At 34.2% G+C, this 17030-nt stretch overlaps 2 protein-coding genes across 4 annotated transcripts in view; both read left to right on the forward strand.

Annotated features, from left to right (window-relative positions):
* Positions 1-1906: 1906 nt before the first annotated feature.
* VPS45 (vacuolar protein sorting 45 homolog) overlaps positions 1907-17030 on the forward strand; it is a 58498-nt gene continuing 43374 nt past the window's right edge. The window contains exons 1-10 of one of the 3 annotated variants that reach the window (XM_079107376.1): positions 1907-2164; positions 3327-3461; positions 5985-6045; positions 10543-10622; positions 11619-11687; positions 11803-11940; positions 12361-12471; positions 15298-15432; positions 15818-15931; positions 16342-16509. In XM_079107376.1, the coding sequence (XP_078963502.1) occupies positions 2072-2164; positions 3327-3461; positions 5985-6045; positions 10543-10622; positions 11619-11687; positions 11803-11940; positions 12361-12471; positions 15298-15432; positions 15818-15931; positions 16342-16509 (1104 nt within the window). In that variant the 5' untranslated portion in view covers positions 1907-2071. The remainder of the gene's footprint in view (positions 2165-3326; positions 3462-5984; positions 6046-10542; positions 10623-11618; positions 11688-11802; positions 11941-12360; positions 12472-15297; positions 15433-15817; positions 15932-16341; positions 16510-17030) is intronic. The other 2 variants (XM_079107375.1, XM_079107377.1) reach the window with 2 other exon arrangements.
* Positions 2590-3243, forward strand: LOC306654284 (protein Mdm4-like; the record flags this gene model as incomplete). The annotated part of the gene is made up of 2 exons (XM_079127667.1): positions 2590-2604; positions 2717-3243. 2 exons carry the CDS (start codon positions 2590-2592, stop codon positions 2972-2974), a joined length of 273 nt encoding a protein of 90 aa, XP_078983793.1. The 3' UTR covers positions 2975-3243.

Here is a 17030-nt window from a genome sequence, read left to right on the forward strand (position 1 = left end):
CAAATTGACTATTGCCTAAAAAAAAAAAAAAAACACAAAAAAAAAAACCACAAATGTCATGGACATGCCTTTTTCTCCTCCCTGTTTCTTAAAAATGCAGAAAATAGAAAATAAACTTATAGTATACTATAATACAGTCCAAATTAAAGATAAGAAAAACAAAATTCAAGTGACAAGGGAGATTGGAGGTGAATTTTCAAGCATTAATAACTAGTGGGATTTGCAGGTGAAAGCATTGTTCCAATGCTTTCTGTAATATATGAACATTATTCATTGACAAGTATAGAATTTTAGGGGCTGGGGTTGTAGCTCAGCGGTGGAGTGCCTACCTAGCACATGTGAGGCTCAAGGTTTGATCCTCTGCACAAAGTTAAAAAAAATAAAGATATTGTGTCCATCTACAACTTGAAAAAATTTTTTAAAATAACAATTTTATATAACATTTGATTTTACTTTGTATCCATTTAATATAGTTATCAAAGACTTGTTTCAAAACATCTCAAAAATAATAAAACAGGGGTTGTGGCTCAGTGGTAAAGCACTTGCCTAGCAAGTGTAAGGCACTGGGTTCAATCCTCATAAAAAAAATAAATGAATAAAATAAAGGTTTATCAGCATCTAAAAATTTTTTAAAAAATAATAATAATAAAACATTCAACAGGAAGCCACCTTTACTTGGTAGGAAAACAAAAAAGAACATTCTTCATAATTTCAGAGATGACAAGTTTCATGTTTCAAGTGACTTCTGGTCTCTTTTAAAGGATTTGAAAATTGCATATATTGTATAATCTTAGCCAGATTAAGGACCTATTTTAAATGAATACTTCTTACAAGATACTGAAATAATTTACTTGTTAATGCTGAATACATTGATCATATTTATCCCAAAACGCTGGTCATTATTTTAGTGGAAATATTTATGAGCATTTATAGGCACTGATTTCTTGCAGTTGTTTCTTGTTATTTTCCAGATTTTATTTTCTTGTTATTTTTATTTTTATTTTATTTTCCAGATTTTATTTTCTTGTTATTTTCCAATTCCCCAAAGTAAAGGATCGGAAGACAAACACCAACTTTCCTTTTCCGGAAATGACATGAAGGAGACACCTGTGTGCTGTAAACACAAATGCAGACATTTGGAAGTTGATGGTTTTAAAATAATTTTTGTTGCTTTAATTTTGTCATTTCTTAAAATCTGTCATTAACCCCTTAAATTCCCATGTTAGTTTGCTCTATCCTCAAGGGATAGCACAAGTGTCGCGATCCATTTCGGACCCTATAAACAATGCGCCCCTCGGATCCCGGGGAGTCCCAACAGCCGAGGGCGCCAAAACTTTTGAGTTCACAGCTCCTATAATCCCGCTGGCCACCGCAGTTCAAGCCCTCCTGGGAAATCTATGGTCTCTCCCACAACATCGCTAAAAAGTGTTCACTTTGTTCATCCATTCAACAAATATTTAAGCTATCCCTGTCTTCGGAAAACAAACTCGGGCCTCAATTTCTTCTTCAACACAGAGCACTACCCCCGCCTTAATGACCCAAAGAAATTGGTGACGATGAATCTCAGCCACTGCCTAGTAAATACCGCGGGCGATTTACCAAACGCCGCTCCTCCAAGAACCAAGTGGCCAGAATTATGCACCTTCATTCGTTTCATACCCCCTGCCACCCATAAAAGCGTTAACTGCAAACAGTGGTCATGCCCACGCTCAGTCGTGCCTCCGAGCCTGCCTTATATTGTGAGGTGCCACCTTCTACCCAAGCAGGAGAGATTTCAGGTCGAGGCCGGGTTAAGGCACCAAAAGCCGGGGTCTAAGAGTCCAGGCTGAAAGACTGTCGGGAATCGCCCCAGTGCGTGGCAGCTCACTTCTCCGCAGCATTTTTCCCGCGAAGACTTCATCCCCAGGACCCTGCAGCGGAACTACAACTCCCAACACTGTGGCTGCCCGGACTCCCGGAAGCCGATCCTCCGCTCGGCGGAAGCCTCTGAGACCCCGCCAACAGGCCGAGTGTTAATTCAGCAAGAAAAAGGGGGCGGGAAGGGGTGTAGGGCACCTGTCAATTTACCACCATGAACGTTGTTTTTGCTGTTAAGCAGTATGTTTCCAAAATGATAGAGGACAGCGGGCCCGGTATGAAAGTACTTCTCATGGATAAAGAGACGGTGAGTTTGCTTTTGCTCAATATTTGTTTTGAAGGAACCTTCCCTCCCTGAGAATAGCTGGTTCCATTTCACTATAGTATTTAATTAAAGATAATAAGAATCAGCTCTGTGTGGAACTGAAAAGTTGTATAAAGCTTGCCCAATGAGTTTTCAGTTAAGTGACTTAAACTGCTGCCCACAGACTTTTTGTACCTGGAACAGCGTCTCTGCCAAGAAATCTTTACTATTGAGATAGAGCATTTGGAATACTTCAGGATGGCCCTGTTATTTCCGCTCAACGTTGTATTTTTTAAGTAAAGCTGTTAGGGGCTCATGCTAATACGACAGGTTATTTGTTGTCCACAGACTTAATTTTTTTAAAAAACTCTAAGGCTATGGAGAAATTATTTTTAGAAATTTATGGATTGTTTGTGTTCAGAGAGATCATGTTTTTCATTCTGGTACCTTACTATATGTTTTGAATGTTCCATAAATGTTATTCCGTATGTTAATATTTAAATTTCCCTAAGTACTAATGGAAAAAAGGCTTAAATATTGAGGCTTATTCAAGAGACCATCTCAAGCATGGGAGAACAATCAGATAACCTTTCTGAGCAGAGAACAGATGTAGAAAATATGGAAGATTGCCAGAATATCTTGAAGCCATGTAGCTTGTGTGAGAAAAGACCACGAGATGGAAACATTATTCATGGAAGGACAAGCCATCTTACAACTTGTTTTCACTGCGCCAGAAGATTGAAGAAGGCTGGGGCTTCATGTCCTATTTGCAAGAAAGAGATTCAGTTGGTTATTAAGGTTTTTATAGCATAGCTGAATCAATAGCAGAGAAATATTAGGGGTACCAGGTCACACATCAAAATGTCAGTATTGACCATCTCTACTAAGTGTAGCCCATGTGTTCATTTATGCGCCTAAACATCTGTGTTCTGGATTGGTTTTGCTTTGAAACTTGTATTGAACTTAAGACTGAGTATTTTAGATCTAGATGATCAGTTTGGGACTTCATTAACATGAAAATGATTCTCCCTCCAAAGATGAAGATCTGGGAGGGAACAATTACCAGCATAAACATAAACATTAATTCAAAAAAAAAAAAAAATATTGAGGCTTATTTTTGTTATTCTGACCTAGCATAATCTTAGTTAATTCTTCTTCTTTACAGACTGGCATAGTGAGTATGGTATACACACAATCAGAGATTCTTCAGAAGGAAGTGTACCTTTTTGAACGCATTGATTCTCAAAATCGAGAGATCATGAAACACCTGAAGGCAATTTGTTTTCTTCGACCTACGAAGGTACTACGTAAACTGATCTGCTGTCTGCCCAGATAAATGCAGAACCCTCTGATCTGAAAGCATTAAGAAGGCAAAATAAATTTGTATTATCATCATTTGTGGCATCATAATTAACATGGTTTGTCAGAGTTATAACCTTCATTCTCCTTTCCATAGCTCAGTTCACCCCTTATAGCCAGTTTTTCCTTCAACATATCATTTAGGTTCACTACTATCCCCAAAGTCATTAACAACTCTGAGACTCACATCACTTTATTCCTGGACTGACCTCCATACTTATTACTGAATGCCATTTCCACTTAATCTTACATACAGCTATTAGTTTCTTGAGCTTTTACCATTTCATTCACATCTATGCTCAGGAACCTGTAATGGCTCAATTTGATTTCCATGATTAATAGCCCATCAGTTAAAGCCCTCCTTCAGCTAGTTTGATCTGCCCTTACTTATCCAACCTTTTTATGTACTCATTTTGTTTGTCCACTATAGCCAACTAGGCCTTTTAATCATCCCTCTACATGGTCATTCCTTTCCCTTGTTTATTTTCCCCTAATCAAAGGGTCTTCCACCATTTGTCAGTTTTTGTCAGCTTCTAAATATAGCTTGAGGATCTCCTTTAAATATTCTTTCCTATTTTAATCTTAGTTTGTACTTTCTCTTACCTCATTCATATTCTTAAGCTTAAATGCACTTTTGTCACATTTGTACTTTCCAAAATGCAAATCTGATCATGTCGTCCCTATTTAAAATCCTTGAATGACTTCTAATTGCTTTTATGGATAAAAACAAAACTCCTTCCTTGTTTTCTGCAAGGCCCAATGTGGGTCTAAATCCTACAATATCTTATTGTAGGATAATAATTGTACTTAAAAGATTATTAAAATAATCTTATTTCAAACCATTTTCCCTTTTACACCCTACACCTTAACCACAATAATCTTTTAGTTCACTCTATTCCCCTTGTTCCTCAGACCAAAGGACCTTGCATGGTCTCCTTCCTTTGCATGGAACTTATTCACTTCCTTAAACAAAACTTTCCTGGCCTTCCAGACCAAGTAAACCCCCCCCACCTCTTATAAGAACTTCCAGTACCCACCTTCCTTTCATCACTTGTCATGACTGAAGTTATATGGTTTGTATGATTACTTAATATCTATCTCACCAGCAGTAACCTCCATGACAGCAGAGGTGTTATCTGTTTTTCTGACTTTTATGTCCCTCATAGTGGACACTTGATAAATAGCTGCTGAATTAATGAATACATATTGTGTTGTGGTGGTTTCCAATTGTTTCATATTTGTACTCATGAAATTTTGGTTTGAGAGTAATCTTAGAGATCATTAAGTTCATTATTTCCTACATTTTTAATGAGAAAATCTCATTCACAGTTACATATTTTCTCTCAAACTCTGAGACTTTGTCATTTTTATCTAGAACATTATGAAGAAGTAATTTTAGGTTTAAAGTACTTTTATTAAGAACAATTTGTCCTTGAGATTATATCACAAAATTAATTTTTAATTCATTTTAAATCTAAATGATAGTTAAACATTTCCCCCATTTAATAAGCAATGTGCATTTCTTTTTTGTTGTTTTTGTTTTGAGGTACTGGGGATTGAACCCAGGACTCTTTGCTACTAAGCTACATTCTACAATCTAGTCTTTTTTTTTTTGAGACTGGATCTCACTGAATTTCCCAGGCTGGCCTCAAACTTTCAATCCTGCTGCAAACTCCTGAGAGCTGGGATTGCAGGTGTGCACAATTGTGCCCAACTACAATGTGCATTTCTTAAACTAATTTTAATACTGTATATAAATGTACTATTTTTTAAAAATTCAAAAATTGTATATCATGTTTACTTTGGAGGTCCAATTTATAGTGAAATTGAACTATGTGTTCTATCATAAAAAAGCATGTAGTCTGATCTTGTATAATTGGAATTCTCATATTTCAACCATAGAAAAATAATCATTTTTTGCTTCTAATACTCATTTTATTTTAAAATAATACAATTATAGAAAAGGTCTTTGCCTGCTATTTGCAAATGTTTACAAATATTGCTAATTGTTCAGACTCTTAGATCCAATAAGTTAAAAGACAGAGTGAATATACTTAACTGTATTTTCTCTTGAATGTTGTTGACACATTTTGATGTTCTGGATGGAAATTTTCATCAGATGAATACAATTTATTGACAGACAACTTGAGGCAAATTTGAAGAATTATTATCAATTTTATGTTGTATTTCAATGTGTATCCTTTATATATTTAATTTGGCCAAGATAACTCAGCTAACTAATATTTAATATTAATTAATATTATGTCTGTAATATTAAGTTGTATATGATTTTGATCATTTTGTTTAATTTAGCTCTTTTTCTGTCCCCAGCCTCCAATGCCCAACATACACACAATCTCAATTTCAGCATACAGTAGACTCAGTAAATAAATGACTGGATAATACTTGTTGTTTTTTTACTTAAGCAACTCTCCTCAAAATTTGTTTGCTCTTTATTTTCTAGGAAAATGTGGATTATCTAATTCAGGAGCTTCGAAGACCCAAATACAGTATATATTTTATTTGTAAGTACGATAATTCACTTTTTCAATCATGTACTTATATCCCAGCTTGTATGTTCCACTGAATACTTCATATCAAGTTCATTGAATTCATCTCTTTAAAAGTCTAGTTTATTTAGTGTTCTTTCAAAGTATTATAAGTATTGTAACCAGCATTCTCTTTCAAAGAACTAAATATGGTTTTTATTCATTGATTGCCTTGATTAAAATTTTTAAGTTTTACTTTGCCTTTCAATATACTTAGTAAGGGACTGGGGCTGCAACTCAGTGGCAGAGCACTTGCCTAGCATGTGAGGCACTGGGTTCAATCCTTAGCACCACATTAAAAATAAACAAAATAAAACATTCTCCATCTATAACTTCAAAAAAAAATTTTAAAAGATACTTAATAAGTCAAAAGTTGTAAGTAACCAAATTTTACATCCCACCTTCATCAAAATAAAGTGTATACTTATTCCTATTTTTCACTTACTAATTGAAGTATAGAAACTGACTTATTTGGGAGAGGATATACTTGAGTTTGTTAGAAAACCAGAGGTTACCTTTACATACCAGGCAAAAGCGTCCCACTTCTCTTTGCCACTCTATGTAATACATGAAAGTGTAAACCATCAGGAAGTTATCTCTTATATGCATATCTTTTTTGGGTAGAGAGTGCATAGGGAAACTATGGAAGTAAACTAGGTTTATGTTTGCTATACAATTTATATGGATTTTTCTTATCTAATACATTCTGCTATGGAAATTACATCTGTTCTCCTCTAGATGTCATTATTCATCTTTGTAGAATAGGTATAGCCTATTTGGTAATGTTTTCAAAACTAAGAACAAAACATAACATTTACTTAACTTACTTAACAGTAAGCAAGGCATTTTGAAAGGTTTTGAAAAAAAAATTTTTTTTTTTTTTTTAGCTGTCGATGGACACAATACCTTTATTTTATTTATTTATGTGGTACTGAGAATCGAACCCAGTGCCTCATGCATGAGGGGCAATTGCTGTACCACTGAGCTATATCCCCAGCCCTTTTGTTTTGTTTTGTTTTGTTTTTAGTTGTAGATGGAGAGGTTTTAAAGATAACTTAAAGGCTTTAGAATTTTAGGGTTTAGACTATAAAGCATACATATTTTCTTTAATATTGATACCCAGAATTAACATTTGTATTAAGACTATATATTTTATAGAATCGTCTCATTTTATTTCATTTGGCCCTTTGCCACATTCCAAGAAGTAAAAATAGGTTATTTTATTAATCTCTCTTCCTAGTTTTTGTTTAGGGCTAATAGTCACAAGTTTTCTTTCTTCCTTCCTTCCCTCCTTTAGTTCTTTCCTTCTTCCTCCCTCTCTCCTTCCTTTCTTTCTTGTTTTCCTTCTTTCTTCCTTTTTTTTTTTTTTTTTTTTTTTTCAATACTGGGGATTGAACCCAGAGCCTCACAAATGCTAAGCAAGTGCTGTACCACTGAGCTATATCCCCAGACATTTTTGCTTTTATTTTGAGATGGTCTTGCTAAGTTGCCTTCAACTTGAAATCTTCCTGCCTCAGCTTCCCCAGTTTCTGGGATTGTAGTCATGGGCCACTGCCCCTGCAGGTTTTCTTTTTTAATTAAACTTTTTATTTTGAAATAATTGTAGATTTACATTTGCTATTATTTGAATATGGTTTGTCCTCTCCAAAACTCATGTTGAAATTTAATCCCTATTATGGTATATTAAAAGGTAGGAAAATTTAAGAAGTAATTGGTGGAAACTTTAAGAGGTAATTGATCCATATATGTGATTGAGGTGTTAAAGTGATATTTGAATGGATCTGCTATAAAAGCTTAGTTTGGCTAGGTCTCTCTGTCTCTGTGATGCCTTGCACTCCCTCAGGACTATACCAGCAGCAAGGCCATCTGCAGATGCTGCCCTAATCTTTGGACCAGAACCATGAGCCAAAATAAACTTATTTTCCTTATAACTTACCCAGTTTGTGGTATTGTGTTATTAGCAGCAGAAAACTGAAAAAGAGAGCATGCAGTTGTAAAAAAAAATACAAAAATCTCATGTATCTTTTACCCATTTTCCCCTAATATAGCATCGTACGTGACAATAGTACAGTATCACAACCAGCATATTGACACATTTCATTTACAGAACATTTCTGTCTCCACAAGGTTCTCATATTGGGCTTTTATGAACCATGTTCACTTCTTTCCTACCTTAACCCCATCATTAATCCTGGCAACCACTGTTCTGTTCTCCATTCTATAATTTTGTCATTTCAAAAGTGTGAAATAAATGGAATCATACGTATGTAAACTTTTGGGATTTTTTTTTTTCAGCATAGATCTCTGAAGATTCATCCAGGTTGTTATGTGTATCAACAGTTCATTTCTTTTTATTGCTGAGTAGTACTCCACTGTACATTTTATTTAACTATTCACCGTTGAAGGATATCTGAGTTGTTTCCAGTTTTGACTACTACAAATAAAGCTACTGTAAACATCTCTATACAAGTTTTTATGTGAATATAGTCTTCCTTTGTTCAGATAAATAATGCCTAGGAATGCAATTGCTGGGTCATATGGTAGTTACATGTTTATAGTGTTTTAAGAAACTGCCAAATGTTTTCCAGAATAACAACATCATTTTACATTTTCACTAGCAATATACTGGTGATCTGGTGTCTTTGCATCCTCTCAGGCATTGGGTATTGTCTCTGTATTTTATTTCCAGAATTTTTTAGTATGATCACAAGCTAAGTCCTTAGTCAGTTTATATATGCAAATAAAAATCTACCTATATATTTGTGTATATATGTGTGTGCAACATACACATGTATTTATTTGGCAGCATAGGGAATATCTATACATATTCATATTCTCTATGCTGCCAGATTTAATTGAATATATAATAAAAACACTCTTATTAAATCTCTGCTAAAACTGGAATGGTGTCATGTGGCATAAGACCCTTGTTTCCTCTAAAGAAAGTTCTTTAGTGCAATAATTGTGATTAAGAATAATAAATCTAGTATTTACTCTCCTGCTTCTAAAGACTCTTTAATTTGGGATATAATTATGAAGCAGAAGAAGAAATTATATTAGTTACTACTAAATCTATAAAAAATAGACATGAAATTTTTTAGGGTACAGCCTTCAGTTTCAAAATTTTATTTGTTAAAGTAAACTAAAATACATTTTTATATAGTAATTTTATTCATCATACATTTTCAGCACAATTTATATTGACATTAAACTGACCTGTTCATCTTATTTCTTAATCACATTTTGGTATATTTTAGGTCTACTAAATCTGTCATATAACAGACTCTTCCTCTTATTAAAAAACTTTTTATTATGAAAATTTTCAAATGAATAACAGTGTAATAAATCTCAATGTAACCATCATCCAATTTCAGTAATTATTGAACCATGCCCAATCTTGTTTTAGCTATGCTAACACCTTCTCCTCCATCAGTATTATTTTGGAGCAAATCTAAGACATCATACATTTCATCCATAAGTATTTCAGTATGCCTTTTTAAAAGATACAGACTCGTTTTTAAAAATACTAGTATTGGGGCTGGGGAGATAGCTCAGTCGGTAAGAGTGCTTGCCTTGCAAGCACCGAGGCCCTGGGTTCGATCCCCAGCACCGCAAAAAAAAAAAAAAAAAAAAAAAAAAAAGACTAGTATTATCAAATACTGATTCAGTGTTCAAATTTCAAATTCTCTCATGTCTTTTTTTTCATTATTTATTTGAATCAGGATCAAAATAAAGTTCACACATTGCTATTGGTCTATGTTGAATATCTTTTAATCTTCTATAGGTCCCTCCCTTCCATTCCATTTATTTATTGAAGAAACTTAAGTTTTCCTCAGCTGGATCTTGCTGATTGTATCTCTATGGGGGTAGTTTTACATGTTCCTTGCAATTTAAAATGTACTTCTATCCTTGTACCTGTAAATTTGTAGGTGGATATAGAGCCTTAATTAGATTAAGTTTCAGTTTCCTTTGGGCAGGAATACTTAAGTGATGTGGTATAGTTTCATTGAATGTTTCTTCTTTTGATACTAGCAGCTGTAAATAAACAAGGCTTAGATCTATTTATTGATTAAGGGTTGGGAAAAATTGATGAAACTCTAATTATTAACATTCTTTCTTTGGTTTTTAGATGGAATATTTCCACAAAGAAAATATTTTCTTGTTTATTATTTGGTACAATTTCTATATAAGAGGATAAGAACTTATTTCTTTCCCTTTGTTATTTTCAATGTAATTACTTGGTTCTTTAGTATCCTCCAAAGATAGCCCCCCCTCTTTTAGTATTTTTAGGAATTTATGCATTTAAACACCTTTATGATTCTCATTCCAATTTGAAGGTGTATGGTTTGACATATACCACAATAGATATCAAACATTGCTTATTCATTAGGCTTTAACTCTCAGGCCCATTTATGTCTTATTGCTGCGGAGATAATCTCTTTTGAGACACCCACACTCATGTGTCTGTTTCAGATTTCAGTAATGTGATCAGCAAGAGTGATGTGAAGTCATTAGCTGAAGCTGATGAACAGGAAGTTGTGGCTGAGGTTCAGGTAAACATGTTGGTTCTGTAACACGTGTCTTATAATGGCCCTTTTAAAAGATCTTAGTCTAAAAGGAAGGAAGGTGCTGTCTCAAAATAAGGGAAGCTATTGATTAGATAGAATAAATATGCCACACTCTACTTATATTCATAAAGTTTGGAAGAGGTATCAAACTGAATAGGAATAATTAAAGGAAATAAGCAAAAAGGAGAGCAGGCCAGTGAATGGTAGGAAGAGTTTCACTGGGTTGAGACAGTCAAGTATGTCCTATGAATCACACTATAAGAATGTTCAACAGGATAGGTTAATGGGGAAAGAATAAGAAGAAAGATTGTGAATGAAGTTTCCTGAAATTCTATTTGTGGTTATTATTCTGTGGGAGGTAATGTGTGACTTTTGTCATTTGGTTGAAACTAGGAAACTCCTAAGCTTTCATTCTGCATGCTATATAATAAATCACATTAGGACATATTACATTACCTTTCCTTCTTGAATTCTTTAGTGTTCTTAAATACATTTTTCACAAAAGTTTGAATATATTTATCATCTAAGTGGAAAATATTGTCTTCATGGTTAGCAAATAAACTAGTTTTGAATTTTTCAGAAAAACTGCTAGATGATAAATGAATTATTATTTTATTTTTTATATTTTTGGTTCTGGGGATTTAACCCAAGGGTACTTTACCACTGAGCTATATCCCCAGCCCTTTTTATTTTTTATTTTAAGGCAGGGTCTCACTCAGTTGCTGAGGCTGGCCTTGAATTTGCAATCCTGTCTCAGCCTCCCAAGGGATTATAGGCATGCACCACCATGCCTGATTGATAAATGAATTTTTCAAATGACCTATTTTAAATCATATTCTTCCTCATGAGAATATATTTATTTGAACATTTTCATATCTCGCCTGTATTTTACCATTTTATATCATAGTATTAGATCACATATGAAGATATTTCTGCTTGACAGAATTCATGGAATGACTGATCTTGATGCTTTATTTACAGGAATTTTATGGTGATTACATTGCTGTGAATCCACATTTGTTTTCCCTCAATATTTTGGGTTGCTGTCAGGTATGAAAGGAAAGAATTTTAAAAATAACTTATCAGGTGGGAGTTAATCCAGCAAGAAATTGGACTTGGAAGGGAAATAAAATATATTCTCTGAATATATGTTTTTAACTAAAAGGGTCGAAATTGGGATCCAGCTCAGCTCTCCAGAACAACTCAAGGACTGACAGCTCTCCTTTTATCTCTGAAAAAGTGTCCCATGATTCGTTATCAACTTTCATCAGAGGCAGCAAAGAGACTTGCAGAATGTGTAAAGGTATAGCATTCCCTGTCTCTGGTTCCAAAACATCAAGGCCATTCTTTTCCCTATTGTATTCAGAAACTATCAGGAATATTTTCTCTACAGCCAAGGGGATGATGATGTGTTAGGTTTACTGGCAAAGAAGGATGTCTATATAATAATAATAAAATAAAATAAAAAACAGCAAATTAGAGCTAAGTTTGGATTTAACCTAATAAACATTCACAAGCTTTTTAATTTTGGGGGGATCCAGATAAACAACTGGTAAAGTCCTAAGCTCTTAAATAGTATGCTGTAGAGTTTTGAATGCTTTTATGAAAGGCCTATGAGAGTATGAAGAACTGCTAAAAGTGGTTTTATTTATTAATTTCCTATTTTTATTATTCTATCTACAACTAATTGGTTGTCCAAATCTTCTTTCTGTCTTGCCTACAGCAAGTAATAACTAAAGAATATGAGCTGTTTGAATTCCGGCGGACAGAAGTTCCTCCATTGCTACTTATTTTAGATCGCTGCGATGATGCCATCACTCCATTGCTTAACCAGGTGCAGAACCCTTCGTTAGCATGATACAAGGATAATTTTAAAGTGATATTCATCAAACTGCAAATGTGGTCCATTCTACTTGCCTTCCTTTTTTTTTTTTTTAATCTATTCTTGTTTTTTGCCTTGTATTTCTTGGTGTTTTGATATTACTGTTTTTCCAACCATAGTCACAGTCACTCCCTCTTCTACCTCATCCTTCCAATCTCTCTCTGCCACTACTCCCACCCAAATCAAGGATTCCTTTTTTTGTTTTTGTTTCTTTGTTGTGTTTTTATTAGAGCATTATAAGTATATGTAGTATTTGGGTTAATTTTGACAAAACCATACATGTAAGGAATTTGATTTTAATACTTATTCCCCATCCTTTTCCCTTCCCTCCTACCTCCCCTTATTTTCTCTCTTCTCCTCTAGATCTTCCTTTATTAATTATCTTTCCCTAATCATAGATTCTAATATCCAGTGTTTTCTTCTGTCTGCTCTTTTCCATTATTATTGCTATTGCCTTAGTGTAGACCCTAATCTCTTATAGGAATACTGAAATAGTCATCTGTTTGGTTCCTTTCTTTTAATTTCTTTTCACCCTAATATATTCTAAAACACAATGTTATTGAATTACTTTTCTTAAAGCCTAGTTGCAGTCCTATTACTTCCGGCTTAAAAATCTTCATTGGTGGGCTGGGGATATAGCTCAGTTGGTAGAGTGCCTACCTCGCAAGCACAAGGCCCTAGGTTCAATCCCCAGCACCACAAAAAAAAAAAAAAAAAATCTTCATTGGTTCCCATCTGCCTGCTGGATTGAAACACGCGCACATACGCATCACACACACACACACACACACACACACACCCACCCACCCACCCCTGAATTTGGTATACAAGATCCTTAACAGTGTGTGCTGAACCTCAAATAAAATTGATAGCTCACCGGGCACAGTGGTGCATGCCTGTAATCCCAGCAACTTGGAAGGCTGAGGCAGGAGGATTGCCAGTTCAAAACCAGCCTCAGCAAAAGTGAGATGCTAAGCAACTCAGTGAGACCCTGTCTCTAAATAAAATACAAAATAGGGGATGTGGCTCAGTGATTGAGTGCTCCTGAGTTCAATCCCTGGTGCCCCCAAAACAAACAAACAAAACAAAACAAGACCTGATAGCTCCCTGCTACATAGAAGCCACATGGTTTGTTAACATCCTGCTTTTACTGTGACCACTGTCTAAACTCTGGAATGTTTGGAATACCTTCTCTTCCCATCTTCATTTATCAAAATATTCTCCCTTAAAACCACATAAGTCATATAACATCTTTAGACAGGTTCTTTTCTCCCTAAAATCACTGTAGAGCGTTGTGTCTCTTATATCTGGTGCTACACTTTCTGAGTTCTGTCTTTGGTTGTTTTTACCCTTCCCTGGATTACATGTTCTGTTAAAACAAACTGTCTCACCAGTGTTTGTTCTCCTTCAAATAAAAGTTCTTTGCACTTAGTAGTTGCTCTATGAATAGTGACTTTGGATTTATAAGGAAAGGTAGAATCTATGTTTCAGTTTCTGCCAAGCTTATAATAATGTTAATGCTAAGAGAAATCTGTGGCTGTGGAAAGAAACTTCTTTATAGTATAAGATAATCTTGTATTTCTAAAACTGAAAGTAATATATGTTCACTAAAGAAACTTTGGTAATATAAAATATTAGAAAAAAATTACATATAATTCTGTCTCATAAAGTAAAGCAATTATTTATTCAACAAATTTCACTGAGAATCTATTAGGTGCCATGTACTAAACTAAGTACTGGAGATAAAAGGTTAAGAGAGATAGTCTCTGCTTTCAAAAGCTCATGGTCCAATGAGGAAAGCAGAAAACACATAATTTTAATTACATAGTAAAGTGGTGTGGTAGAACCACATACAGAATCCTGCCCATTGAAGCACGAAGCATTACATTATATTTATTCTAAATACCAAAGGAACTTGCTTTTTCAAGGGTTCCTTTGGCAAATGTTTTAAGAAATAAAGCACCTTCTTTTATTAATTCATGTTATTTATTAAAAAATCGTTTGTTTAAGCAAAATATATTTATATATAAGTATTTCTAGCATTTGAATTCTATATTTAAAAGATAATATGCTGGAAAATACTTAATTGTGTGTTACGGACTTATGACAAAAAGTAATCCGTTCTCCCATTAGTGGAGATAAGGCAAAATTTGGGAGTTTCTCCTTTCCTGTTTTATCAAATAAATTTACATTTTTAGGAACCAATCTTCTTTGTAATTTATACTAAGTAAAAATATAAAACAAAATGGATTCTGAGGCAGGTCTGAATATGCCAGTGTTTTGACCAACTCACAAGGTTTTTTCTGATAATATTAGTGTTCCCAGGATAAATATAGCATCACTCAGATCTGCAAGAACACACTTCTCATGCTGCAGAAAAACCACAGAAGCATACAGGAAATGGCACAGCTTGTAACTGCAGTACCAATATAGCCCTATCTGTGAAGCCAAAAATATACTCTTAATTCACAGGCAAAAATTAGAGCTAATGATAAATATAATTTGTTTTCTTTCTATCAAGAATATTAATCTTCTTGTCATTCTTCCAGAAGTGTGAAATCTAAAAGTATTTTGACTTTTGGGTGTTTACCCAATTAAAATGATATTCTTAATGCTTATTATAACATAAACTATTAATAAAATTTGAACAAAATAGAGAATCTTCATGTGAAGCAGACTAGTTACTAAGAATGTTATCAATTTTACTTATTTTCCTGAGTATGTACTATATCCATGTTTTGTCAATAACCAATTTTTTTGTCTTAATTCTTTATTTAGTGGACATATCAGGCCATGGTTCATGAACTACTAGGCATAAACAACAATCGGATTGATCTTTCCAGAGTGCCGGGGATTAGTAAAGACTTAAGAGAGGTGGTTCTATCTGCTGAAAATGATGAATTCTATGCTAATGTAGGTGGTATTAAAATTTTTAAATTTTCTTTGTTTTTATGTACGAAGGTCAATACTAACTTGTTAGAATGGGGACAGGTATGGGATTTCATGCGAAAAAATGATAGAAGCATACTATAGATTAAGTTCCATCTCAAGAGAATGTAAAAGACCTGGATTCTGATCCTTTAACAGTATTTTTTTCCAAAGAGATCACATAGTTATTTACTTCCCTCCCTTCCAATGGTTTTTTGTGAGAATAATAATGGTATTCATCACTGGTGTCCATATTTGGTAATTAAAATGGAATTTGCCCTTCAATTCTGTGTTCAGGATTCTTTTTCACTTCTTTTAAACTATTTGGAAGGCTAGTTGATGAACTGTCTTCCAACTTCCTTTTTCACAGAATATGTACCTGAACTTTGCAGAGATTGGTAGCAATATAAAGAACCTCATGGAAGATTTTCAGAAGAAGAAACCAAAAGAACAGCAAAAACTAGAATCAATAGCAGACATGAAGGTAAATTGAATATATACATCATTGACTTACATGTGATACTTTGGGATTATTCATGATTCTTGGAATTTCCAGGTATGATTTCTACCTTGATTGAATTGGTTTGGTTGAGACATTTTTTGTAATGTCTCTCTATAGTAAACAATAAAGTGAGAAGTTCATAAAAAGCCATGTGCTTCTTTCCATTGTTCAGTCATACTTGTATTCTTTAGAGACTTAGTCTGTTGACATATATCAGTTTTTCTCTCAAGCATAACAAAATGCTATGTGATAGAGAGCTGTGGATGCCTTAGCCTATGCAGAAAAACTTCTCCTGGCTTTTTTTTTTTTTTTTTTTTTATTCCTTCTTCACATATGTATGTTCTCAGTCAAAAAATAACAGAACCTCTCCCATTGATGTTTTATCATGGCAGGCCTTTGTTGAGAATTATCCACAGTTTAAGAAGATGTCTGGGACTGTATCAAAGCATGTGACAGTGGTCGGAGAACTGTCTCGGTTGGTCAGTGAGCGGAATCTGCTGGAGGTTTCAGAGGTTGAGCAAGAACTGGCCTGTCAAAATGACCATTCTAGTGCTCTTCAGGTCAGTCCAATTTGATGAGCACCCACTATGTGTAAGGCACTGTGCCAGGCAGAGCAAGAGATATAAAGGCAAGTAATCCTTCTTCATCAACATGGAATTTCATTTAACAAGAAATTAAGACAAGAACACAAATGAACACCATTAAGAGAAATATATAATAAGAGCAACAGAAGAAATATAAAGTACAGTCCCCAAGGTTCAGTCAGTTAATTGAGTATTTATGAGGGCAGCCTAGTTAATTAGAAAAAGCAGTAGACTAGAATCAGAAGATCTGGATTTTAGTGTTTGGTTTACAACTTACTGGCTTTGTGACCTGAAGCTGTTGACTTAAATCTCTGAGCCAGTTTCCTCATTTGTAAAATAGATACAATATTACTTGTTTCACAGGGTTGTTAAGAAGACCTTTAAAGATAAAATGGATTATCTAAGTTTTTAAAAAATTATTGAAGATTACTTTTCATTCCACAATATGTAAATGCCTCCTCTATGCACATATTGCTATGAGGATCTAGGAGTAGAGA

The sequence above is a fragment of the Sciurus vulgaris genome, assembly GCF_902686455.1.
Source record: "Sciurus vulgaris genome assembly, chromosome: 1".
In the NCBI taxonomy this organism is placed as follows: Eukaryota; Metazoa; Chordata; class Mammalia; order Rodentia; family Sciuridae; genus Sciurus; species Sciurus vulgaris.